We start from the raw sequence: 27,995 nt of genomic DNA, 5'->3' as shown, positions 1-27,995 counted from the left end.
GGGCTGTTTCTGCCGACATCGTCATCGCCGGTCTGTGCTGTTTACGTCTGTTCGTGTCTCCGTGGCCAGATGTTCGTCTGTAGCTCGTTAGCTAACTGTTAAAGATGGAGCCGGTCGGTACGGACGAGGATACCGTTCAAGAGAGGCCTGTGTGAACATGAGGTCACGTCTGAATGGGAATTTTTTAACAGACAGACAGCTGAGATGAAACATGCCCATCTCCTTCAGTCAGAGTTAGTGTGATGTCAGCCTGCCTGGTTCTGTTTCGGTTTCTCCTCTGATGCTCCTCCTGGTGGTGACACGGCTCTACACTGTCACCTGACTGCCACAGGAAACTGACTCCGAGATGGAAGGAAAGATTTGGGAACAACCAGCCTGCTGAACGGACTGACACGATAATATGAAGTATATGTAAAGACAGTACCATGTGGAAAACGGAACCGAAAACAGGTCTCTCGTCATTCAACCGGCTCGACTTCTGCAAAAGTCGAAAATAACATAACTTCAGCGAAATCAGTCCGAATAAGTTGTCCCTGTTAATGTAGCTGATGAAGTGTTGAGATCTTTATTTAAACGGGTTTTGTCTGCCTCGAGCCATAATGTCGGACGCACAGAGCTCTCTGCCCGCCCTCAGGAGGCTCAGCTATGCGGTGGGACACTTTCTCAACGACCTGTGTGCCTCCATGTGGTTCACTTACCTGCTGGTCTTCTACCATTCAGTCCTGGGCTTCCAGAACACTTATGCAGGTTAGTCATCCGTCTGTTTGTATGTCTGTCTGTCTGTCTGTTTGTCTGTTAGTGATGTGACCATACCAGAAACCCACAGTACGATAACGTCACGACATAAAAAACAACAACAACAAGAGGTGACCTGAACAATGTCCTTTCATAATAAATGTGATGTGTACAGCATTTATTATTACTTTTTACTTGAGGCCCTTCTGCTTTCCTTATATCATAAAATAAAAGTGGCGGCCATGCATGTGTAAACAGTAGCCATTGGATACTACAATTATAAAACAATACAGCAGCCAGCAGCAGTCCCTCCCTCCTTCTGGTTGTCTAGCGGATGACAAGAGCAACGAAAATCTCAGTCAGCATCACTGACACGTTATTATTTCCTAACTGTATGTTCGGTGGTTATCTGGTGTTAATGGGTGGATGTTGTGTTTTTCTCCCGGTTGTTTAAAACGAGCTGACGCAGCAGATCTTGAGCTGACCACGACTGGCTGCCACAGCTGCAGTGTCTCTGGGCTCGTAAGGTGAAGCAGACAGGACAGGTGGCGGAGCAGCCCACCCTGTGGACAGCCGGCCTGCTTGCTCCAACTAATGAGCGCAGAGACACTAAAAGTAGCTCCAGAGAATAAGTGTTACTACAGCTCAAACATCGCCGAAAACAGAGGATAATGTTGTGTGAGTGATAACAGTCTGAGTCAAGTATTGAGAACAAAACCAACCAAGCCAACCAAGAGGTGGAGTAGGGTGGTTCTTATGAGAACGAGCCTGTCTTCTTGAGCAGTATGACCTCGCCCTCTGCTGTTCAAGCAGAACAAAACAGTGACAAGGAGAGAGAGTAGAATACATTCATACTGATGTCTCTTGTTAGATCCATGAATGTTAGCAGCAAAATAACCACATGATAGGTTGGCAGATATCGTCACAGTCCCACTACGGTAATCTATCTGTATGCATATTTCTTCTCCATCTGTCGTCGCTGTATGTAACTGAATGTCTTCCTGTGGTGCAGGTGTGTTGCTGCTGGTTGGGCAGGTAGCTGATGCTATCTGTACGCCTCTCATTGGATACGAGTCTGACCGAACTCCTGGCTGTGGCAACTACGGCAAGAGGAAAACATGGCATTTAGTAGGTAAGTAAAACAGAGCGACAGGTAGACAGACAGGTAGATAGTGTCAGATTTTCCTGTCACATGGTACATGTCAAACCAACAGCTAGGCAGGCAGACAGCATGTTTCTGTGGTATCCATGTATTCTCTGCTTTTGTTTTTATTTAATAATACAACAAAGAGTCTAACCTATGTATACGAAGATACATATAAATGCTGACACATGCTCATATTCGTATAACTCTGAAAAGTATTAGTGGTCTGTGAATGAAGTGAGTGGTGAGAGGCTCAGGATCTTGGGTCTGTCAGCTGTCATGTCCCTGTTCCCATAAAGGGGATTCATGTAACTGCTCATGAAGGTGCTGTTTGGACATTGCTCCCATACTGAACACTAAGCTCCCATACTGAACACGTGGCTCCCATACTGAACACTCAGCTCCCATACTGAACACTTGGCTCCCATACTGAACACTAAGATCCCATACTGAACACTTGGCTCCATACTGAACACTTGGCTCTCATACTGAACACTTGGCTCCCATACTGAACACTTGGCTCCCATACTGAACACTTGGCTCCCATACTGAACACTATGCTCCCATACTGAACACTATGCTCCCATACTGATGACTAGGCTCCCATACTGAACACTAAGCTCCCATACTGAACACTATGCTCCCATACTGAATACTTGGCACCCATACTGAACACTTGGCTCCCATACTGAACATGTAGCTCCCATACTGAACACTAAGCTCCCATACTGAACACTAAGCTTACATACTGAACACTTGGCTCCCATACTGAACACTTTGCTCCCATACTGAACACTAAGCTCCCATACTGAACACTTGGCTCCCATACTGAACACTAAGCTCCCATACTGAACACTTGGCTCCATACTGAACACTTGGCTCTCATACTGAACACTTGGCTCCCATACTGAACACTTGGCTCCCATACTGAACACTATGCTCCCATACTGAACACTATGCTCCCATACTGATGACTAGGCTCCCATACTGAACACTATGCTCCCATACTGAACACTTGGCACCCATACTGAACACTTGGCTCCCATACTGAACACTTTGCTCCCATACTGAACACTTGGCACCCATACTGAACACGTAGCTCCCATACTGAACACTAAGCTTACATACTGAACACTTGGCTCCCATACTGAACACTTTGCTCCCATACTGAACACTAAGCTCCCATACTGAACACTAAGATCCCATACTGAACACTATGCTCCCATACTGAACACTGTGCTCCCATACTGAACACTGTGCTCCCATACTGAACACTTTGCTCCCATACTGAACACTTGGCTCCCATATTGAACACTTTGCTCCCATACTGAACACTAAGCTCCCATACTGAACACTATGCTCCCATACTGAACATGTAGCTCCCATACTGAACACTTGGCTCCCATACTGAACACTTTGCTCCCATACTGAACACTATGCTCCCATACTGAACACTTGGCACCCATACTGAACACTTGGCTCCCATACTGATGACTAGGCTCCCATACTGAACACTTGGCTCTCATACTGAACACTTGGCTCCCATACTGAACACTTGGCTCCCATACTGAACACTATGCTCCCATACTGAACACTATGCTCCCATACTGATGACTAGGCTCCCATACTGAACACTATGCTCCCATACTGAACACTTGGCACCCATACTGAACACTTGGCTCCCATACTGAACACTTTGCTCCCATACTGAACACTTGGCACCCATACTGAACACGTAGCTCCCATACTGAACACTTGTCTCCCATACTGAACACTTTGCTCCCATACTGAACACTAAGCTCCCATACTGAACACTAAGATCCCATACTGAACACTATGCTCCCATACTGAACACTGTGCTCCCATACTGAACACTGTGCTCCCATACTGAACACTTTACTCCCATACTGAACACTTGGCTCTCATATTGAACACTTTGCTCCCATACTGAACACTAAGCTCCCATACTGAACACTATGCTCCCATACTGAACATGTAGCTCCCATACTGAACACTTGGCTCCCATACTGAACACTTTGCTCCCATACTGAACACTATGCTCCCATACTGAACACTTGGCACCCATACTGAACACTTGGCTCCCATACTGAACACGTAGCTCCCATACTGAACACTAAGCTCCCATACTGACCACTAAACTCCCATACTGAACACTAAGCTCCCATACTGAACACCTTGCTCCCATACTGAACACTAAGCTCCCATACTGAACACTTGGCACCCATACTGAACACGTAGCTCCCATACTGAACACTAAGCTCCCATACTGAACACTTGGCTCCCATACTGAACACTTTGCTCCCATACTGAACACTAAGCTCCCATACTGAACACTATGCTCCCATACTGAACACTTGGCACCCATACTGAACATGTAGCTCCCCTACTGAACACTGGGCTCCCCTACTGAACACTTTGCTCCCATACTGAACACTAAGCTCCCATACTGAACACTTGGCACCCATACTGAACACGTAGCTCCCATACTGAACACTAAGCTCCCATACTGAACACTAAACTCCCATACTGAACACTAAGCTCCCATACTGAACACTTGGCTCCCATACTGAACACTTTGCTCCCACACTGAACACTAAGCTCCCATACTGATCACTAAGCTTACATACTGAACACTTGGCTCCCATACTGAACACTTTGCTCCCATACTGAACACTAAGCTCCCATACTGACCACTCAGCTCCCATACTGAACACTTTGCTCCCATACTGAACACTTTGCTCCCATACTGAACACTAAGCTCCCATACTGAACACTTGGCACCCATACTGAACACGTAGCTCCCATACTGAACACTAAGCTCCCATACTGAACACTAAACTCCCATACTGAACACTAAGCTCCCATACTGAACACTTGGCTCCCATACTGAACACTTTGCTCCCATACTGAACACTTTGCTCCCATACTGAACACTATGCTCCCATACTGATGACTAGGCTCCCATACTGAACACTTTGCTCCCATACTGAACATGTAGCTCCCATACTGAACACTAAGCTCCCATACTGAACACTTTGCTCCCATACTGATGACTATGCTCCCATACTGAACACTAAGCTCCCATACTGAACACTAAGCTTACATACTGAACACTTGGCTCCCATACTGAACACTTTGCTCCCATTACTGAACACTAAGCTCCCATACTGAACACTAAGCTCCCATACTGAACACTAAGATCCCATACTGAACACTATGCTCCCATACTGAACACTTTGCTCCCATACTGAACACTAAGCTCCCATACTGAACACTATGCTCCCATACTGAACACTTGGCACCCATACTGAACACTAAGCTCCCATACTGAACACTATGCTCCCATACTGAACACTTGGCACCCATACTGAACATGTAGCTCCCATACTGAACACTTGGCTCCCATACTGAACACTTGGCTCCCATACTGAACACTTTGCTCCCATACTGAACACTAAGCTCCCATACTGAACACTTTGCTCCCATACTGAACACTAAGCTCCCATCCTGAACACTATGCTCCCATACTGAACACTTGGCTCCCATACTGAACACTAAGCTCCCATACTGAACACTTGGCTCCCATACTAAACATGTGGCTCCCATACTAAACACTCAGCTCCCATACTGAACACTAAGCTCCCATACTGACCACTCAGCTCCCATACTGAACACTTTGCTCCCATACTGAACACTTTGCTCCCATACTGAACACTAAGCTCCCATACTGAACACTTGGCACCCATACTGAACACTAAGCTCCCATACTGAACACTAAGCTCCCATACTGAACACTAAACTCCCATACTGAACACTTGGCTCCCATACTGATGACTATGCTCCCATACTGAACACTCAGCTCCCATACTGAACACTAAGCTCCCATACTGAACACTCAGCTCCCATACTGAACACTTGGCTCCCATACTGAACACTAAGCTCCCATACTGAACACTTGGCACCCATACTGAACACTAAGCTCCCATACTGAACACTAAGCTCCCATACTGAACACTTGGCTCCCATATTAAACACTCAGCTCCCATACTGAACACTAAGCTCCCATACTGACCACTCAGCTCCCATACTGAACACTTTGCTCCCATACTGAACACTTTGCTCCCATACTGAACACTAAGCTCCCATACTGAACACTTGGCACCCATACTGAACACTAAGCTCCCATACTGAACACTAAGCTCCCATACTGAACACTTGGCTCCCATACTAAACATGTGGCTCCCATACTAAACATGTGGCTCCCATACTGAACACTAAGCTCCCATACTGACCACTCAGCTCCCATACTGAACACTTTGCTCCCATACTGAACACTTTGCTCCCATACTGAACACTAAGCTCTCATACTGAACGCTTGGCTTCCATACTGAACATGATGCTCACATACTGAACACTAAGCTCTCATGCTGAACACTTGGCTCCCATACTGAACACTAAGCTCTCATACTGAACGCTTGGCTCCCATACTGAACACTATGCTCACATACTGAACACTAAGCTCTCATAGTGGACACTTGGCTCCCATACTGAAAACTTTGCTCCCATACTGAACACTAAGCTCCCATACTGAACACTTTGCTTCCATACTGAACACTAGGCTCCCATACTGAACACTTGGCTCCCATACTGAACACTAAGCTCCCATACTGAACACTTTGCTCCCATACTGAACACTAAGCTCCCATACTGAACACTTTGCTTCCATACTGAACACTAGGCTCCCATGCTGAACACTAAGCCCCCCTTTTGAACACTAAGCTCCCATACTGAACACTTTGCCCACATACTGAACACTTTGCTCCCATACTGAACTAGGGCTGGGGCGACGCGTCGACGTCAACGATTACGTCGACGCAAAAAATACGTAGACGCAAAAACTGTACGTCGACGCGTCAACCGACCAAAACAAAAAATGGTGGCAGCGAGTAGCAGCAACGCCAGTAGCCCTTTTCACACAGACGCCGTATTATCGCCGCAGCGGCGGTTCGCCAATTCTCCGCCGTTGGTTGTTTACACAGAGCCGAGCAGCTCCGACGTAAAAGACGAACCAGAGTGTAATTCACACAGAAAGCCGGCGCCGCGGCTCCAAAAGAGGCGTGACGGTACACGTCATGGTGAGGACGTGTGTTTTTTTTCAACGTGTTTCCCCGGTGTCCTCCTGTTAATCTAAACATGTACCTGCTGACTGTTTATCATCATATGGATGCTGTTATAATGTGCTGTGATGAGATCCTGACCCACCAAACATCCTGGAAAGTGACAAAGTTACGTTTTTCTCTAAATTACATAATTAAATAATCACCATCAGTAAACAGGACGCTGTCTGACTCTTTCACTCCCGGGGAGGGAGGCTGTTTTCTGGGGGAAAGTTCACTGAAGTCTCGGTGGAGGGCTGACCGTCCCGGTGATTTTTTTCACTGTGACAAACACTTGGTGAGTTAAAAGTTTTTTGCCGGGACAGATGCTGTTTTTCGGCCAGAAATGTGACGAAGAGTCGGTCGGACCGACAGGCTGACAGACACTTATCCATGAATAACTGCGGTATTATTGGACCTGTTTAGTTATCACACAGTGAACACCATCAGACCGACACGCCCTCACTCCGTGCCGCCGGCTTATCTGTTCACACTGGTTCGGTTCGCCATTAATGCGCCTCTGATACCTCCGGAGGAGCATCAGAGGCGGCGGAGGGAAATTTCACCCCTCGCCGCATCTGAAACTTTCACACAGAGGCGGATGCCGAGAATTGGCGCAGGATCCCCGCATGCAAATGGCAGTGTGAATGGGGCTACTGAGTCAGCTGACGCTGAACTCAGCAAAAAAAGAACACGTATTTCGAAGGTATGGGACTATTTTACAGTAAAAGGGAGCAACTCTGTTGTTTGTCAGCTTTGTAAAATGGAAATGGCCTATCATAAAAGCACGATGGCTATGCACCAGCACCTCAAAGTGCTGAAAGACATGAGGCCGCTTGCTATTCATTACTTGAATTTTATTTTGGAGTTTGGTAATTAAGAGCAATAAAAATGTATTGGAATGAAGAAATTTGTGTTTTTTCATTGAGATACATGTATTAGCATATATAAATTGCTATATAGGTCAAATTATGGGGAAATAATCGCTAATCGAATCGAATCGGAATAGAATCGAATTGAAAAATTAATCGTTAGATTAATCGATGCATCGAAAAAAAAATTTGCTAGATTAATCGATTACAAAAATAATCGTTTTGCCTAGCCCTATACTGAACACTTGGCTCCCATACTGAACGCTTGGCTCCCATACTGAACACTATGCTCACATACTGAATACTAAGCTCTCATACTGAATACTAAGCTCTCATACTGAACACTTGGCTCCCATACTGAACACTTTGCTCCCATACTAAACACTAAGCTCTCATACTGAACGCTTGGCTTACATACTGAACATTATGCTCACATACTGAACACTAAGCTCTCATAGTGGACACTTGGCTCCCATACTGAAAACTTTGCTCCCATACTGAACACTAAGCTCCCATACTGAACACTTTGCTTCCATACTGAACACTAGGCTCCCATACTGAACACTTGGCTCCCATACTGAAAACTTTGCTCCCATACTGAACACTATGCTCCCATACTGAACACTTTGCTCCCATACTGAACACTAAGCTCCCATACTGAACACTTTGCTTCCATACTGAACACTTTGCTCCCATACTGAACACTCGGCTCCCATACTGAACACTTGGCTCCCATACTGAACACTAGGCTCCCATACTGAACACTAAGCTCCCATACTGAACACAATGCTCCGATACTCCTGCATAAACAGCAGAACACACCTCAGAGCTTTGACACTACAACTGAACACCAGAGAAGGTCCTGTCTTCCCCCAAATGAACAAAACTGAATACCCTGAAAGTCATTATGCGTGTGTGTGTGTTCTCCAGGTACAGTGAGCGTGCTGCTGTCCTTTGCCTTCATCTTCAACCAGTGTCTGGGCTGCAGTACTGACACTCCTCAGTGGGCCAGTTTGACCTACTTTGTCCCGTTCATCATCGTCTTTCAGTTCGGCTGGGCAGCCACTCAGATCTCACACCTGTCTCTCATCCCGGAGCTGGTCACCTGTGAGCATGCTAAAGTTGAACTCACTGCGTACCGGTATGTTTTACACACACACACACACACACACACACACCATACATCAAGGTTTTCATCAGATCATGATTACGCAGTTTGTGTGTGTGTGTGTGCATGTAGGTATGCGTTCACAGTGATAGCCAACATCACAGTGTATGCAGTGGCTTACCTGCTGTTCCATGTCCAGGCCGGGGGGGATGACGACCCGCTCAGTGATGCACTCGGACCAGCAGATGTCCAAATCTTCAGGGTGAGGAGGCGTTCTAATCACATGACACTATGTAACATACCAGAACAGGCCCTAATTTCCTACCAGTGCAAAACCTCTTTGTTCTGTTTGTGTCTATAGAGTGGTGTAGTGATGACTTATTTTTGTAACTAACCCTGAAGTTAGCATCGCTCTGGTTCCCTCTGTGGCATTATTGAATTGGATTTTGGATTATCACAGAAAATAATCTGTGTATCAAACACAAGTTTATGATAATCTATGAATTAAGATAATCTTCACAGATGAACTCCACTTTGTGACGTTTGAAGCGTAAATTAAATGTGTAGCAGTAAAAACTCAATGTTAGGCTACAAACAGACGACATCACGGTCACATGACTTAAACGTCACCACCACTAAGCGTCTTACTACACAATTACTATACAGGTTTTCTATAAACTGATCAATGTAAGTTGTAAAGTCAGAGTTAGAATAGTTTGTAACTAAAGTGGGCCTGTAAAGACGGACTAGTGAGTAGATGAGTCTCCGTGTTCGCTGTGATGACGTTTAATGTCCCCGACAACCTCTGTAGTCTCATGTAGACACTTGTTAGCAACCGCTGACCGTTTTTAACACACGGAAGAGCTTTATAATTAAACTGGGACATTTAATGATGGATTTTATGTTGGAGAACAAAACATGTAAATATGTTCAGCCTGTGGTAACCACACACCTTATTTCACACATTTAACTGAAAACACATTCAACAGACTCACAGACTTTGAGACGAGGGAACCAGATGTGCTAACATGCTAACTGATTTCAGGCTTTAGGACTACAGATTACACCACTCTGTTATTTAGTGGTGTTGTCACAATACTGGAATTTCTTACTTCGATACAATACTTATACAATACTGATATTCAATACCACAGGGCATACAATGTTAGATTTTTATTAAAAGATAAATGTAACAAGGCTTGTGTACTGTAGGTTAAGCACAACAGCATCTACGTGAATTTACTTAAGTTAATTTAGGAGGCGAGCCTGTGTGGACACGGAGAGAAGACAGAGTGAGAAATCACAGCTGGTTCTGGTGCATCAATACTGTGGAAAATAAGTATTGAAGCAGTTTCAAATATTCAGAATTATATATATAAAAAAAATCTCTAATTTTGACGACACTGTTTTGTATTTCGATGGCTCTAAAACAAGCTGCTTGTCCTGAGGTGGGAGGAGAGGTGCAGCTGTGTGACTTTAGTTCTCATAATAGAATGAAGTTGAGCTCTCATTTCTGACTCCTGAGTCTACTTCTTGTTGCAAAAACTGAGTATTTCTGTAACTAAAATAAAGAGTAATTAAATTCTGTGCTGAAGACACAAGGAGTCTCCTAGACATCATCACTTTACTTGGACTGTGACTCCACGAGTCCTACAGGAATACCCTGTCAGTGGAGTCCAGACACCGTGGTGCTGGTGAAGGGCTGAAGAGCGATAGCTGAACATGTGGATGAATATGACGTGGAGCAGGAGTGAACTGAGACGACTCACGGACACTGGTTCAGATAAAAGTGAAGGTGAATGAGTCGCATTGATCTCACACTGAACCGCAGCAGAGACGGGAACTGTTGGACAGTTTGACAGCAACAATATTCAAGATTCAAGATGAATTGATTGAAGATTGTATAATGTCAGTTCTGTTACATACATACAAACAAAAACTGTACAGACGAATGAATAAATAACAGGAGAGAAGCTGTTCTGTAGTCTGGTCGTATGGCAGACTTCTTGCTCACAGAGGTCCTGGTGAAATCTGATTGGTTCTGATTGAAGTTATGGAGTGAACGCCCTCAGTAAGCTGAATGAAAAGGAAGAAGGAAAAAGAAAAGTTAGAGGGGAAAACCTGTGAATAAATAGAGAAAGAATGCAGACAGTCTTCCTGATTGAACACTGGCCAAGCTTCACAGTCACACCCATGTGCACTTGTTTCACTTTTGTCTCTGTGATTTAGTTGAACAACATGGATGCTTGAAATGGCCATGAATGCACCGCTCATTGGATTTGGACTGAAGAGGCATTACCTTCACACTCAGAACTAAGTTGTACCTTATTGGTCGACTTGGAAATTTGTTTTACAATCAAGACTAAATGTGTCTATTTTGGTCATTTTCTGTTGTGTGAGATGGTTCCTATCACCAGGGACAAAGAGCTCACAGACTTCCTCACAACCACAGACCACACCCTCCTGTTGTGTGTTGATTCCTGGCCTTTACAATTGTGTCTACATTTATTTAGCTAGTACACATTTAATGAAAGAGAGAATGTACCTGTACATGTGATTAGAGCAGAGTTGGTGTTGGAATAGATTCATGTTTCAACCACTCTCAGCATATGACAAAGAACTGTGAACTTCTTATGAAACTGAATTTAATACTGAGGCCTCTATATGACCTACATAAGCAAACAAGACCACCAGTGAGAAGACTGGTTATCTCTACATAGTTATTATAGTTATTCTTAATGTCTGGCATTGGGTTGGATTCTGACTCATCCAACCTTATTCATTCAGGAGCCTCCCAGTCTGAAGGAAGAGGGTTCAACCAAAACATAAAAATTCAGTCATGTTTCACTCAAGACGCTATGAACACAATTTTTTAAGCTGAAGTCTTCACTGTAGCTGCTGAGTGTTAGGATGCAGCCCAACCTGGACTGTGTAAATAACATCTCTTCAGATCAGACTGTGATCACATCAGACGAGCTGTATGGAGACACCTGATGTTTTAAATCAAGTCTCCAGCTGCTTCAGTTGTTTAGCAGAATGCTGCAACTCTGTTTTACTGTGAAGCTCCAGAAATGTTTTGTGGACTACGAGACTTCGCCTGACTTTATATCATCATGGAGGGAGGAGATGATGACTGGATTTTACTTTTTGGTGAACTTTTGTACTCTTCTGCTTGTCCCACTTTTGTCCACAGGGGTCGCCAGAATCCTCTGAGTCTGCAAGTTCCTTGTGGCTGCTTTAAAGCAAAACTCCAGACTCCTCCTCCTCTGGATAGTCAGTCAAGTAATATTTAGGATTGTTCAGGATTATGATGCAGCTGTTTCTCACAATATTTGCAATGGAGGCATTATTGTGCATGTAATGTACCCAAATATGACTAACAATAACCTGAACCCTTTTAATCATGTTACTGAAGCATGACAAGACAGATAACAGATATTCAAAACCAGACCGTTATCTAGCCAACTGTAATTTAAACCCACCTCACATTCACACAGTTCGGGGGAAGTGGAGGAACAGAAAAACAGGCTGCCATCTTGCAGTTTTTTTTTTTTTTCGTAATTAAAATTTTTATTGCAAGTTTCAAGACAAAATACAAAACACAAAACACAAAACAAAACAAAACAAAAAGAGATCGATGGTACATGGCATCCACAAACCCCCCAAACCCCCTCCCCCTCCAATCATGGCACGGACATCACGAGACATGGCATATGAAAATCAAATGACAAAACACCCAAATAAAAATAAAAATACAGACATGTTGTCCACATGTAAGCCAGAATCTAGTTCACAGTGTCATGGCATGAAAAATAAATAAATCCCTCAGTCACTAAGGGATCTTAGTCCTTGCTGAGTTCAAACCTGGGTCTTCCTCAGTTTTTATGTGTGTCCAAAAGCAGTTCCAGGAGGTGGTCCCATCCTCCAGTTTACCTGTTAATCTGTTGATCATGGACTCATAAGATGCAGTCTCGACCATTGCGTCCACCCACTCTTTCATATTTAGACGTTTAACTGTTTTCCAATGTCTCAAAATGATTCCGACCATAATAACAGAAAAGGTACCTTTTGAAATGTTAGGTATTCGGGATTTGTCCCCTAATAAACATAATTCAGGGGTCAGAGGTATCGCTGAACTGAGCCAGCTGAACATATCTTTATACAAGTCTCCTGTAGTGTGTATGCCACATGAATGCCACTGATTCCAACAGACCGGTGTTTTTCCAATACAGATGGCAGGATTGTTCCACAAGAATGCATACTTTTGTACATAATGTGATAACTTATTTACTTTATGTACTTTGGACCATACTTCCCCAGAGTGAACAAGAATTAGATTTGTTGTGTTTACTCGCTGAGACAGTCTCTCAGTCGGATTAAATGGTGAACACAATTTTTTCTCAGTATCCATCCAGTCTACTGTGTCCCCCGTCTCTTCCCAATATTTGGCTAATTTGGACATTTCAAATGCTAAATAGTACAATCTTGGATCTGGTAACCCCATTCCCCCTTTCTCCTTAGGGGCACATAATCTACTCAATTTAATTCTTGCTTTCGTCCCTTCCCAAAGAAAATGTTTAATTATATTGTCATACCTCTTAAAAATGTCAGGCGGAATAGCACTTGGCAGCATCATAACCAAATAATTAAATTGAGGGGCAACACTCATTGATTTTTTCCCATTTCTCTACATTAGCTTTAATTTTTCACTGGGTTAAAATTCAGTAGGGGCAGTTCATCCAGATCTTGGCTGAGTCCAATTCCTAAATACTTCATACCTTTAAGGACCCATTTAAATATACATTTTTCCACCATGTGTGAATAGCATGATTTGTAGCCTCAGACTTATTCCAATGAATTGTGTAGCCTGAAAATTTTGAATACAATTGAATTGTGTCCATCAAATGTGGTAATGAGGTAAGTGGGTCACTCACCACAGCCAAAATATCTTCTGAGGGCAAAAAATGGTGATATTATCCCATTAGTTATCACTGCAGCTTTTGGCTCCTTTTATAATATCTTAACCCACCTGGAGAAGCATGGACCAAACCCAAGATGCGTCAGGGTGGGGGAGAGGAATCCCCACTCCACCCTGTCAAAGGCCTTTTCGGCATCTAAGAAAATTGCAGCTATCGGTGCATCTTTTGACTGGCTCAAACACATTAAATGTAACAGTTTTCTTATACTATTTGTAGAGGATCTATTTTTGATAAAACCCGCCTGGTAAGGATGTAAAATGTTGGGCAGGACTTGTTGTAAGCATAGGGCCAGCACCTTTGTTAATATTTTACAATCCAGATTGAGCAAGCTGATAGGTCTAAAATTAGATGGATCTGTTATATCCCTATCCTTCTTAGGATTTAAAGATATTAAGGCTTCGTTAAAAGTAGGTGGCACCTGTCCCTTCTCAAAAGCCTCCTGATACACCTTCTGCAGAACTGGAGCAAGAATATCTATATACTCTTTATAATATTCCGCAGGGAATCCATTATAACCCGGTGATTTCCCGGTTTTCATTAATGAGAATGCCTTCCTTATTTCACCCTCAGTTATCGGAGACTCTAGTTTCTCTGCATTGTCAAAGAGTAATTTAGACATGTCAATGTTTCTCATAGAATTGTTGAAATACCTTATTTATGTCTTTGACTGAGGTAACTAGGGTACTCCCCTGTTTAATGGCTGGGATGGTATTCGAAAAGTCCCTCTGTTTTACTTGTCTAGCTAATATTTTCCCAGTTTTCTCCCCACTCTCATAAAAGTTAGTTTTTAATCTAAACAGAGCATATGCTACTTTTTTTATTATAAATTTGGTGCAGCTGGAATTTCAGTTACAAAGTTCCTGATAGTGCGACTCTGAATAATGCTCAGATAATTGATTTTCCTTTAATTGAATTTCCTTCTCCAAATCTTTGATTTTGTTAAGGCTGTCTCTTTTCTTTTGAGAAGCATATGCTATCAACTTTCCCTTTATATAGGCTTTAGACGCTTCCCAAACTGTTTTAATTTCTTTTGTGCCTTCCAATATTTAATTCGAAAAAAGATTTTAAATCCTCACCCAACGATGTCTTGAAAGGTTTGTCCTGTAGTAATGAGGTGTTCATTCTCCATCTAGGCCTCCCACCTGTTTCCAACTCCACCTTTAATCATAACTCCACTGCTGCATGATCAGTTATGGCAATAGTTCTTATGTCACAACTAACTACACTTTTTATCAGAGAATTTGCAATTAAGAACAGGTCAATTCTGGAATGAGATTTGTGACAGTGAGAAAAAAAGGTATATTCCCATGGGGGTTAGTAAGCCTCCATATATCTGTTAGTCCCATATCTTCATTTAGCATATGAATTGCCTCTATCGTTGGTCCTCAATGAACTCTTAGACCTGCTTTTATCCACAATGTGGTCCATCACTTCATTAAAATCTCCTGCTAATATTATATGCCCATCCATGTCTCCCAAGACCTTATTTATACCATGGAAAAAATGTGGATCCCCTTTGTTGGGCACATAGAGGGAGTGAAGGTTATATTATGTAACATCTATTAATGCTTGTACACATACCATTCGCCCTTCTGCATCTTTAATAATAAAGTGTTTTTATTGGTTTTTCATATTTAAACAGCAAACATCCCATTCAAAACAAGACAGTAGGACTCAAAACATACATCACAAATACAGGTCTAAACTACAGACAAAACAATAACAAGACAGATCATACTAATACCAGACATCAGACATACCCACCACCTATGTGGTCCAGACACTCTTGGGTTACAAAAAAAAACAAAAAACAGATACATAAAAATGACAATAACATAATGACAACATAATAATTGGTCAGAAGCTGCCAATTATGTTGGAGCAGATGAAAACTCATGTTCAAAATAAGAAATAAAAGGCTGCCAGACCTTGAAGTATCTCTTAGTGTTGCCCTGCAAAGTAAATCTAAGATGCTCTAATTTAAGGTGTGCCATCACCACCTCTACCCACCGTTCATGAGATGGCGGTGTTGCCTTTATCCAATTAAATAAGATCAATCTCCTGGCCAACAATGAAGAGAATGCTATTGCTTTCCTTTGAGCAATCGTTAGTTGTGCTTCCCCTGGTGCCGGACCAAATATGGCTGTCAGAGGACCGGGCTCTATATCTATGTTATAAATGGATGAGAAAGTTCTAAAAAGTTTGGCCCCGAACTCTTTCAGCCTGGGACAGGACCACAACATGTGACATATGTTGGCTGGCACCTGTTTACATCTAGGGCAAGTCGGATCAGCCCCCTGATAAATTCTTGCCAGTTTGTCCCTTGATAAATGAAGTCTGTGTAACACCTTAAACTGTATCAATCCGTGTCTAACACATACAGAAGAAGAGTGTATTAGCTCCACTGCCCATCTCCAATCAACATCTAATATGTCCAACTCTAACTCTTCCTCCCATTTACGTTTAATGTAATCAAGGGATGGGGAAGCCACCTTCTCGATACTCACATAGAGCATGGAAACCATCCCTTTATTAGTTGGATTCATGTCCAGAAGCCCATCTATCCATCCACTTTGTGGTAACTTGGTAACTCGAGGGATGAGGAGAATGTCTTTTTCACAAAATCTCGAACCTGTATCTGAAGTAATTCGTTTTTGAGGGGATTCCATACTCCTTCTCCAGCTGAGCAGCAGACATGAATACACCATCTTTAAAAAGATTTTTGACACATTCCACCCCAGCTCTATACCCTCCCTGAACGCTGTTCCCCCAAGGGCCGGGGAAAACAAATGATTGCCATAGACAGGAGCAGATAGGAGGGCGTTTATATTTTTAAAATGTGTTCTGAATTGGGCCCAGATATTGATAGTCATGTACAACAGGGTTGTTTGTGTAAAGGTGTTTGCTTAAGAGCAGAGGAGCGCAGACCAGGGAGCGTAGGGACACCGGGCTAGATGCATATGTTTCCATACGTACCCACACTGGAGTTTCATCATCATCTAACTTTGAGAGCCAAAACAACAGCTTATGTATATTAGCAGCCCAATAATAGTGCATATAATTTGGTAGGGCCAGGCCTCCCTCCTCTCTCTGTCTCTCAAGGAACTCTCTTCTTATCCGAGGAACTGTTTTTCTTCAAATAAAGGTGGACGTACATTTATTCAATTCTTTAAAAAATGATTTAGGAATGAAAATTGGAATTGTCTGGAACAAATAGAGGAACCGTGGCATTCATTTAAACAGAATTTATCTTCCCTGCTAATGATAGGGGGAGAGATGACCATCTTTCCATATCTAATTTTGCCTTATCCAATGTTCTTCTCTAAATCTTTAAAGTTATGATTAAATAAATCTTTATACTTACTTGTTACATTAACACCTAAATATGTGAATTTGTCCTTATTTGTTGTGAAAGGATAGGCTTGGAATGATACCTCCTTGCCTGCTTATTAATTGGGAAAAGAACACTTTTCTCATTTTATAACCTGACACCCTCCCAAAGTCCTCGATAATACCAAGAGCCACTGGGATGCTCGTGACAGGATTCGACAGAAAGAGGAGGAAGTCATCAGCATACAGCGAGAGCTTATGATTTTGCGTCCACCTGTGTATTCCCCCCAGTCCAGCAGCATTCCTCAGCATTATTAGGATTAATGGTCAATATCTTATAATCACAGCCAAGTAAACTCACTGGACGGTATGATTCACATTTAAGCGGATCCTTATTTTTCTTAAGGAGTACAGAGATTATAGCTTGTGACATCGTTTGGGGCAACGCTGTTTTATCAAGGACCTCCCCATATACTCTACAGAGCAGGGGTATCAGTTTAGGACCAAATGTTTTATAAAACTCACTTGGGAACCCATCAGGGCCCGGCGCTTTAACTGTCTTAATATTCTGAATCGCATTCTCTACCTCCCTTGCAGTCAGAGGTCCCTCTAATCTATCTGCCGCCTCTAGGGATGGCATTTCCAGATTTTCAAAAAAAATTCTTCACTTGTTCCCTGTCATTTATTTCTGAAGTATAGAGATCCCTAAAAAAAGACTTAAATTGGTTGTTAATACCCTTCTGATCTATAATTTTGTTTCCCAGATTGTCCCCTATCTCTACTATCATACCAGCAGCTGCTGATTGCTTCAGCTGGTGGCTCAGGAGCTTACCAGCGTGCTCACCATGCTCATAGAGATCCTGTCTCGACCTAAGATATAGATCCTCCTCACGTTGACTTATCAAGACATCATATTCACTTTGGAGCAAAATCTGCTTTCTATGTAGCTCCTCAGAGGGAGCCATAGAATTTGCCACGTCAACTTCTTTTATTGGCTTCATTAATTCTGTGGTATGTTTCATCTTTCTCTTCCTTTCACCAGCATTGAATTAAATTATTTGTCCTCGTATATAAGCTTTTAAGGATTCCCACAAAGTGCCACTACTCATATCAGGGGTATCATTAACCTCTAAGAAAAAGTCTATTTGCGAGTTTATAAATTTTGTAAAATCTTCATCTGCCAATAGCCTGCGATTAAGGCATCACACACACAGCCAACACAAAACACATAACATATATAAACATTAACCCAAACACAGTGCTCTGTAACGAGCTCTCTCGTGGCCAACCGGTCCACCATCTCCTGCACACCAAGCCTACCGTGTGCGGCTCCGTGTATATCACCCCCTTAGTCCTAAAAGTATAACATCACCCCTTTGACTTAATCACCTGATGGGAAAAACAAACAGGGGGGGCTCTCAACAACAAGATCCTGAGTAAGGTAAAATGATAAAATAAAAATAAAAAGCAATACCATAGAAGGTAGGCAACAGTAGCCAAGGGGGAACAATCAACCCTTAAACCTTGAACATGAATTGAATTGAATATGAGGGAGGACAACAATAGCTCCTGGAAAGAGATGTGGGTTATATAAAGAAAATATACATTCCCACCTAAATATACACTGAAGTCAAATATTACTTTGTCAATAATGTCAGGCCTAATCAACAATATCTTGCCTACATTAGTCATCCCATTTCAACAGTGTAGGCATGTGTGAATTTCTACTTAGCCAAGTTCAAACCAGTCCGTAGGCTTCACCTGGGGCTCAGTTTCTTCTTGATGTAATCCACGGCGTCCTTTTGGCTCTCAAAGATTTTCGTTTGTCCTCCTTCTGGCGTAATCACCAAGGCTGCCGGGTATCGCAGCCCATATCTGACCCCCGTGCAGGTCCGCAGGAGGCTTCTTGCTTCTCTGAAGGCTGCTCGCTTACTGTTTACCTCCTGGGTGTAGTCCAGGAAGATGTGAATCTGTCCGCTCTTTCTCTGTATAGAAGTGACATCTCACGACGAAGGCTCTCGGTGGAACACCGTTCCTGTCTCGTCTCTCGCCAAGTGTCCGGTGTGCTCGGTCCAGCGTCGGTGTTACTGTTAGTCCCAATTTTTCTTTCAGTAAGCTAGCCACAAAGTCTGATGGCTTTTTGCCTGCCTCGGCCCCTTCTCTTATCCCAACGACACGTATATTGTTGCGTCGTGATCGCGCCTATCCTTAGCCCACTGAGGCATGTTGTTGGCATTTGTTGGGCTAACATCGCCCTTGCTAGCTGAGGAGGCTAGGTTGCTAACCACCTGCGGCTTCTCTCCACCCGCCCGAGTTAATCGAGAAGTAATTTTCGGTCTTAAACTGCACTGAAAGTGCACTCGTTCGCTCCCAAAACAGAACCTTATTCGTCCAGCCCCCCAAAATGATAGAAATATGACGATATTAATCATTTTTGACTTCTTTTACACGGAGCCTCGGCACGCATGTCCTCACACGGCAAAGCACATCCGGAAGTCCCCTTCGGCGTCTTTAACCTCTTTCAATAACACAAACTGTATATTCCTTTTAACCAGAATCATTACACCATTACGTAAACTCGACAGTGAACTGTGAAAAATCTGTCCTGTCCATCCTGTTTTAAATCTGACCTCCTCTCCCCCATTTAGGTGAGTTTCCTGTATGAAAATTATATCTGCCTGAATTGTTTTCAAATATGCCAATATCTTATGCCGTTTAACTGAGTTTCCACTCCCATTAATATTCCAGGACACATATTATATATTGTATCCATGTCTGTTATACTATTAACAATAAAATATATCTGCCTATGATGTCTGCCCCTTCCTGAGTTATGATTTGCTAATGCCATGCGCCCCATCAAAACATAAACACAAATACAAAGTGTGGAAAAAGAACATTTCCAACATACTGAACACCTAAGGAAAAAACAAATTATACCAAACCAAAAACCAGCCCGCAAGCTGCCTGACAGTCCCTCTTCTGCTGCCATATCAAACCTAAACTTAAAGTAAAACTTTATCTGGTCCGTGGGTTACCGCTGCTCTCCTCCCTCGACGGTAGCTCGTTCAGGCCCATCTCCCCCGACAGTCCGCACAACATTCCCGTGGCTCATTCAGTTCCAGATAAGTGTCCGTTTATCTTTTATCTCACATTCAATTCGCACCATCCTCATGATCGTTGTCGCTGATGAGTTTGTCTGCATCCTTCGCTTTGGCAAAACTCTCATTTTTCCCTTTCCACTTCAACCTCAGTGTGGCCTGATAGGCCAATGTATACTTCACGTTGAACTCCTAGAGCTTGCGCTTCACCGTGGTGAAAAGCCTCCCTCCTCTCTGCCAGCTCCTTGGTCAAAATCTTCTGAACACAGTTTAACAGTGTCCCATTGGTGCCAAAAGTCTCTTTCAGGCCAATGAGTCTCACGTTGTTTTGTTTGCTATGGTTTTCAAGGGTTTGAATGCGTTCCCACATTACTTCCATCTGTTTACTTCTCATGCCTTCAGCTGCGTCTAGCCGCTCCGAGGTCTCGTCCAGACGGACGATACGTGTTTCGGCCTCCCAGAGTCTCTCATGCATGGCCGCCACCATTGTTTTCAGCTCAGTCGTTGTCTCCTTGATAGTAGAAACATCTGTTGCTACAGACTGTAGTGAGGCGTTCATTTTAATAATTTCTGTGAACAGACTTTCAAACGGGGTGGTGGGTCGCCATTGTCATTACCGTCATGTGGAGGAGTGCTCCGGGTGCTCTTGAAATACTTCGACGCTGACATCTGTAATTCAGTCATTTACTCCCCCAAAAGGACTTAGGCTCTTTACTCAATCAAACGGCTTCAAAACTTAAAGGACTGTGAGCCCCTAACTAATAATAATTTACAAATTTACATGTCGGAAGGTGGAGAGCCTCTAACCAGCTGCCATCTTGTTGGCCGCACCCACGTGACTCCCATCTTGCTTATTAACCCTGACCTGTTGTGTTTGATCACAGAATCTGGCGTTGATTGTGCTCGGCATCGGTGCTATCTTCTGCGTCTTCTTCCACCTGGGAACCACAGAGTCCAGGCCTGAAGGAGGAGAGGAGGAGCAGGAGGGGGAGCGGAGGCCCCTGCTGCCTCGCCCAAGGACGGTCTCATCTCTGTTGCAGTGGAAATGTTGGCTGCAGCAGCCGTCTTTTTACCAGGTAGGAGGACGGCAACACATCAAACACCAGATCTGACTCTGACCTCACCTGAAGCTACTGGCTGACAGGTGTGTGTGTTACTGTTGATCTCTGCAGGTGGCCTTACTCTACATGTCCACCAGGTTGATAGTCAATCTGTCTCAAACCTACATCTCAATGTATCTCATCAACACTCTGGGTCTGCCCAAGGTAACTGTTCTGTTTCATATTTATATCATCAGTTCTCAGTCATATTCTGTCAGCAGTGTTTCTTCATTCAGTCTCGTTCTCCCTCCAACAGAAGTTCATCGCAACAATCCCATTAGTGATGTACCTGAGTGGCTTCCTGTCCTCCTTCATCATGAAGCCTCTCACTAAACTTATTGGAAAATGTGTAAGTAAAACCTCACAGCTAATAGGGACTGACATAATACCTTCACTGCAAAAAATAAATTAAAGTTATAAAGATAAATATTTTAGGTCATCAGTATGACAAAAATAACAGGGACACTCAGTCAAACATGATTCTACCTCTTTTCACTCTGTTGGCAATGAAGGTAAGGTAGGTATATGTTAAGAAAGAAAATACATTTTAAAAATGAACGTGTTTATTGGCTTTAAATAGGAATAAAGATGAGGTCCAGGCCTGTGAGTGTTTTGGAGAACAGCCTGTCTGATAATGTGGGTTTATTAGTAAATGTGATGTGATTCCTTCTCTGAGGGGCTTTTCTATCAAGAACATTTACATACTGACATACAGACACACAGACTGAGGATTACAGAGCAGAAGGAGGTTTGATGTCGCGTTAACAACACAGCCAGCCCAGCTTGTGCTGTAATATGAAGTTCCAGAAAGAGAAACGTGAATATGTTTCCACATCTAACCTGCTACCGCTTGAATCTATCCACTTCAAACGAGGCTTAATGTTCACACAATTTCTCTTGACTGTCCCTTCATACTAAATACTCCAACACTGTTCCAGCATGTTACAATAGACAGCAGCCACGTTAGCCGCGGAATGTGCTAACACCAACAGTTCAACAGGTTAACCTGCAGATTTAACTGTAAAGAATCATAAAAATGACAAAACTTAAAGGTTCCAGGTTTGAACTTTGTAACGATCCATCTTTAAGCTTGAGTTTACAGCTTGTCCTGCTTTTTATGTTCTGTGTTACAGAGATGTCTACTGAAGTTAGCATGCTAAGCAGCTAGCCCCAGCCTGTCCTGTCCCCTATTACCACTTTGTAGCTTAAGAGGTGATGGTCTGACAGCTCCTGTAGTTTCAGCTGGCAGATATATGGCATAAGCGCTTAGTTTTTAGTGTAATACATTAATAAAATAAACTCACAAAACGCCAAGACAGGAAATATTCTTGCATCTATTTTCCGTACTAAACAGAAAAATGCAGCCGTACACCGTGTGAATTCAAGTGTCTCTCTTTTACCTAACCAAGACAACTGTAATCGTCTCGTTAACTCATCATAACAGACCTCATGGAAACTGAGCATAAACAGAGATAACTTCAGATTTTACAATCTGTCTTTGTTTGGTCTGAACCAGCAGCTCACCTGTCATACACTGTATCTCTCCTCTGATTGGTCCAGCTCACCTACTTTGTGGGCCTGTTGCTGATCATGGCCTTCTCCTATTGGGTGCTGCTGGATGAAACGATGGGTCAGCGGGTGTACGGGGCCGCTGTGCTGCTGGGGGCGGGGTCCGCCACAATCCTGGTCATATCACTCTCCATGACCGCCGAGCTCATCGCTGACCAGACAGTAAGACGGCCACTGTGTGTGTGTGTGTGTGTGTGTGTGTGTGTGTGTGTGATGGTGTTCTTCTATATCACATTTCTTCTTCTTTATCTGTGTCTCTGCAGCAAAGTGGAGCGTTTGTGTACGGAGCCATGAGCTTCACTGATAAGCTGGCTAACGGAGTGGCTGTGATGATCATTCAGGCTCTGCATCCCTGCCAGTGAGTACAAACACACACACACACACACTTACTACTCACTCTATTGATATACACACAGTGTGTATGCATGTTTACCTAACTTAAAAGGGACATTCCACTGATTTTACATGTCCAGAACATTCGACTGGTCCAGAGGGGTGTACTTATGAAGTGAGATTAGTGGGTCAGCAAGGTTTGTTGAGTCTAAAATCAGAGCTTTCCGGGTCAAGAATGTGGATCTGTTAACCTGGCTACATCACCATGGTAACTTATGCTGCAGACCTATCCCACCAGGGGCAATCAGCCACCTTGTACACATACTAAAACATACAGTAACATGTAGACACAAATGAAGATTAGTAATAAATAAAATTAAATATCTCAAGGAGTTCAGTGGAATAAAAGAATCTATGATAAAATTACTGAAACATGTAATCAATTATCTAAATGCTTAATACTTTCAAATCAACTAATTGATTAATCGACTAATCGTTGCGGCTCTAGCTTTATCCAAGTGCTATAGAGGCGAGTGGACTTTGTTGGAGATGTTTCACCTCCCGTCCATGAGGCCTCTGACTGACTCAGGTCTCTTGGATGAGATTATAGTTTAACTAACGGCGCTGGAGGACAAGTCATAGGATCACTAAAGTTACCAGATTCCTTCCTCACATGAACCAAATATCAATATCATCATTCAGTAGTTGTTGAGATATTTCAGTGTGGACCAGCTGATGCCACTCAAACAACAAAAACACATTCAATACATACACTCTTCTGTGTGGCTGATGATGTGTCTAACGAAAAATGTAGGATCCAGCATTTTGAGAACTTGACATAAAGCATGGACTAAACGTCAGAGCTGGATTTGTTGTTGTATCAAACTGTGTTGAACAAGGTCTGCAGTGAGAGGATCAGAAATCTGAGTGGAGCACAGCAGCACTCAGCAGCTCAGTACTGTGCTCCAACATGTTGTGTTGTCTCTGTCTCTCTCTCAGCACGGTGCTGTGCTGTCCGGCCTGTGTGTGGTTCTATCATTACATCATGGTCATAGTAACAGGAGGTGTGGCAGTCGTCGCAACATTGGCACTCTGCTCCATCCTCATCTGGCCAATCAGGATCAGACCACGTAAGTCAGACAACTATACTAATGAAGCTTATTGTCTCACTCATTATAGCTGCTCCTTTATGTCATTACTGTGTGTGTGCGTGTGTGTGTGCGCAGGTGGTCTGCCAGTCAACCCTGAGGATGAAGCCAGGATCAACTAACAGCCCCTCCCCCACCTTCCCTACAGCCAGCACAATGAGAGGAGAGGAGGGAGTTGAGCATCTCAGCCGGACAGGAAGAGCTTTCACTTTTGCTTCTCTTTAAGAATCATTTTTAGTCTTTCAGGAAAAAGCACCGGGGATCTCCTGACTCACTGTTTAGCAGTTCTGATAAAGTTCAGCAAATTCCAGGGAAACCAAAGGAACCAAAAGGGGAAATTTTTAACTGACAGTTCAGACATTTATCGACCTGGATCCTGTTTTCACATCATTTTCCAAACAAATGATAAAATTAGGTTAATGTCTGTTAATGTCATAGTGAAGTGATGAGTGATTCAACATGTTCAGACAGTATAACGGGAGCAGAGAGTATAATGTCTCCTATTTACAGCTGCTTTCACTCACTCAACCATTAGTCCGGCCACCTCAAAACCTTTTCATTTTGAACACTTTTTATTCTAAGTGCTGTATCGTAGACTACTGGACTTGTTTCAGTTTGGTGAAGACGTTTCACCTCTCATCCAAGAGGTTTCTTCAGTTTTCTTCACTTTATTTTTAGATTTAACAAAACAATATTAATATCACAAACAACCACAACAAGAAAAAGAACAGTTAGATCATTTCATCCTTCACATAACAAGAGAAACATAAAATCCAAGCCTGAGTACTGATGATTTGCTGTCCCCTATCTAATTGGAGTATGAATTCAACAGGTGGCCATTTCCTACATACTGCACAAGTGTAGTGAAGCAGCTAAAGGAACATCAATTTGGAAAATGATAAGACGACAGGTCCAGGTCACAATAGTTAAACTCTCTGCGTGAGAGGAAATACTGGGAACAGACTGACATGTAGAGACACGTCATCGCTCTAAAAGGGAAATGTGGATGTGTGGACATCAGAGCCAGACATAAAAAGGATGCTGGAGGGCAGCAGATACAGAATGAGGTGTGTTCAGAGAATGAAGCTCAGAAACAGCAAAGAAGAATCACTGACCATTTTGAATGTGGTGACAGGTCGTGTTGTGTTTGTACTCCGCGACATCGGCTCGTACGTTCCGCTGATGTGACGGCTAAATTCCAGAAATCTCTCCTGAGTATCGAAGCAGAACGCTTCATGAAAAGATAACTCCACAACACTCTCCTCCACAGAACCCGTCACTGACACGGCACTACGTTTAAAAACTGACTCAAGTCCAGACTGGACAGGAAGTAAAGGGAAGTGAACAAATGGAGGCCTTGCTTCGACGCTCTTAAACAAGTCATGAGAACTTAACTTGAATGTTCAGGGCATTCAGCTGAGCTCTTCACAGCACTCACTGTTGATCGCTGTGTCATTTGACATCATGCCCTTCAGAGGACATCACGTTATTTACAACCTGTGGACATAAGGGATAACTTTTGTTAGTGCCTCATTGTTGTTGGTCATTTAGATAAAGCACTCTTATTTGAGTTTTGTAAGTCATGGAACAATAATTATTTAGATTTTTCTATTTGAATCATTTTTCACTTCTTTGTAATCACAGACCAAACGGAACAAATATTTTTATAATCAATATGAACTTGAATAGCAACATTGTATTTGATATAAAGTAACTTAAAAGGGATCAATGCTATAATGTGTGAATACTGATAGAAGGGAATCATACTGGTTATCAGAGCAGGTGCTGACGTTTCACTGGGAGCTGTGGGACAGTACAGCTCTCTCTGCTCACTTTATGTTTTTACTTCATTTTATGTTCTTGTTGCCATGGTGACTCCTATGATTCTGTGTGTGTTGGTGATGTTTTATAAAGAGACACTCATTAAACTCAGTTTCATGAGGTGCAACTAGAAATGTATCCGTGTTTGACTTCAGAGCTGTTAGTCATTTACTGAGCTGTCTGGAACAGTGACACACATGATCATAATCATATGGTCACATCTTCACAGAGCCCACAGGATAAAAGACAACACCACCCAGCCACTGTCTGTTCACCCTGCTGCCATCTGACAACAGATACAGTAGTACCTGCTGCTGTACCACCAGACTACAGAGCAGTGAGACTCATGAACTCATCCTCAACACTCCGACGTTAATTAGCTTTTTTTGTGTAGCGTGAAGGGACTACAGCTTGCTTTTTGTTGCACAACCCTGTGGAATGACATTTAAATGAACCATGAAAAAAAAAAAGTTTTGAAAAATGATTTCATGCAAACATGAGTGAGAAGTCTTCAAAGGGTTCAGAAAAACAATACAAAGTTAGATTTCCATAAGAGCAGCGCCAACTAGTGTTGACAAAGATGTGATTATGATTGAAAGCTCCAGAACAGCTGCTAAATGGACCTTGTGGTGAGATTGTGTATGTCCAGTGCAGTTTTCAAGGTCAGGATTTCACTTTCAAAATGAAGAAAAATTTTGTTTGTCTTTCTTTGTTCCTTCTCATAAAAATACAGGAGAGGTACCACATCAAAACTTAAGAGATAATATGTCACATCTGTTTCCAACAATGTTCAAACCAGAAAAATCCACAAGTTTACTCACAGTGAGATGTGTTTCACTTGTCACCTGTTGGTATAACATCCAGGAGACAGTCAGAGGTGAGGGAGGAAGCTAAAATGAACATGAATAGAACTTTAACACATTATCTTGTCATGAGTCATGAGCTCAACAATAACTTGCCATGATCCGACACCAGAGATGGGGACTCCTGTCTGCAACATGGACTCGAGTCACACTTCAGTCGCCACACAGAGACTTGGGACCCGACTCCGACTCGTGATCTGGGAGTCATGAACAATCCTTTTTGCCTTAATTTAACCAGGTCGGTCCCGTTGAGACACAATGGTCTCTTTTTCAAGGGAAGCCTGGCCAAGACAGCAGCATAGAAAAGTTGCAACAATTACAAGACACACAGAAATCACACAGCAACAGAGATAAAATACATTACAAAATAGAAGCAACAGGACTAAAGCTCCGGATTCACATTAAAACAAGAACAAGTGCGGTATGAAGCTGCTCCAATTTCTCTCACGAGTTTTCAAAGATCCAAGGTTGATGAGCTCCTTTAACTTTAGAGTTTTCTGCAGTGCATTCCAAGCAGCAGGTGCAGCGTACTTAAAGCAGTGCTTACCAAATTCAGAATTAACTTTGGGCATGTTTAATACATAAAACTCATTAGAACGCAAGCGGTAATTGCTTTGGGATTTAGAGAAATAATTACATAAATATTGGGGGAGCAGACCCAAGATGGCTTTATAAATAAAAATATGCCAATGTATAAGGCGGCGTGCTGCCAGAG

General features: G+C 42.9%; 1 protein-coding gene across 1 annotated transcript; it reads left to right on the top strand.

Annotated features, from left to right (window-relative positions):
- The first annotated feature begins 42 nt into the window (after window positions 1-42).
- On the top strand, window positions 43-26,782 carry LOC311266341 (major facilitator superfamily domain-containing protein 12-like). Its single transcript, XM_084368668.1, has 11 exons — window positions 43-747; window positions 1,748-1,867; window positions 8,859-9,069; window positions 9,169-9,298; window positions 21,331-21,522; window positions 21,619-21,711; window positions 21,803-21,895; window positions 23,107-23,277; window positions 23,379-23,473; window positions 24,448-24,578; window positions 24,675-26,782. The coding sequence occupies exons 1-11, from the start codon at window positions 600-602 to the stop codon at window positions 24,716-24,718; spliced, it is 1,428 nt and encodes a 475-aa protein (XP_084224794.1). The 5' UTR covers window positions 43-599; the 3' UTR covers window positions 24,719-26,782.
- Window positions 26,783-27,995: the final 1,213 nt, after the last annotated feature.

The sequence above is a fragment of the Pagrus pagrus genome, assembly GCF_965226575.1.
Source record: "Pagrus pagrus genome assembly, chromosome: 12".
In the NCBI taxonomy this organism is placed as follows: Eukaryota; Metazoa; Chordata; class Actinopteri; order Spariformes; family Sparidae; genus Pagrus; species Pagrus pagrus.
The sequence above is the reverse complement of the archived record's forward strand: the minus strand, read 5'-3'. Positions and strand labels throughout refer to the sequence as shown.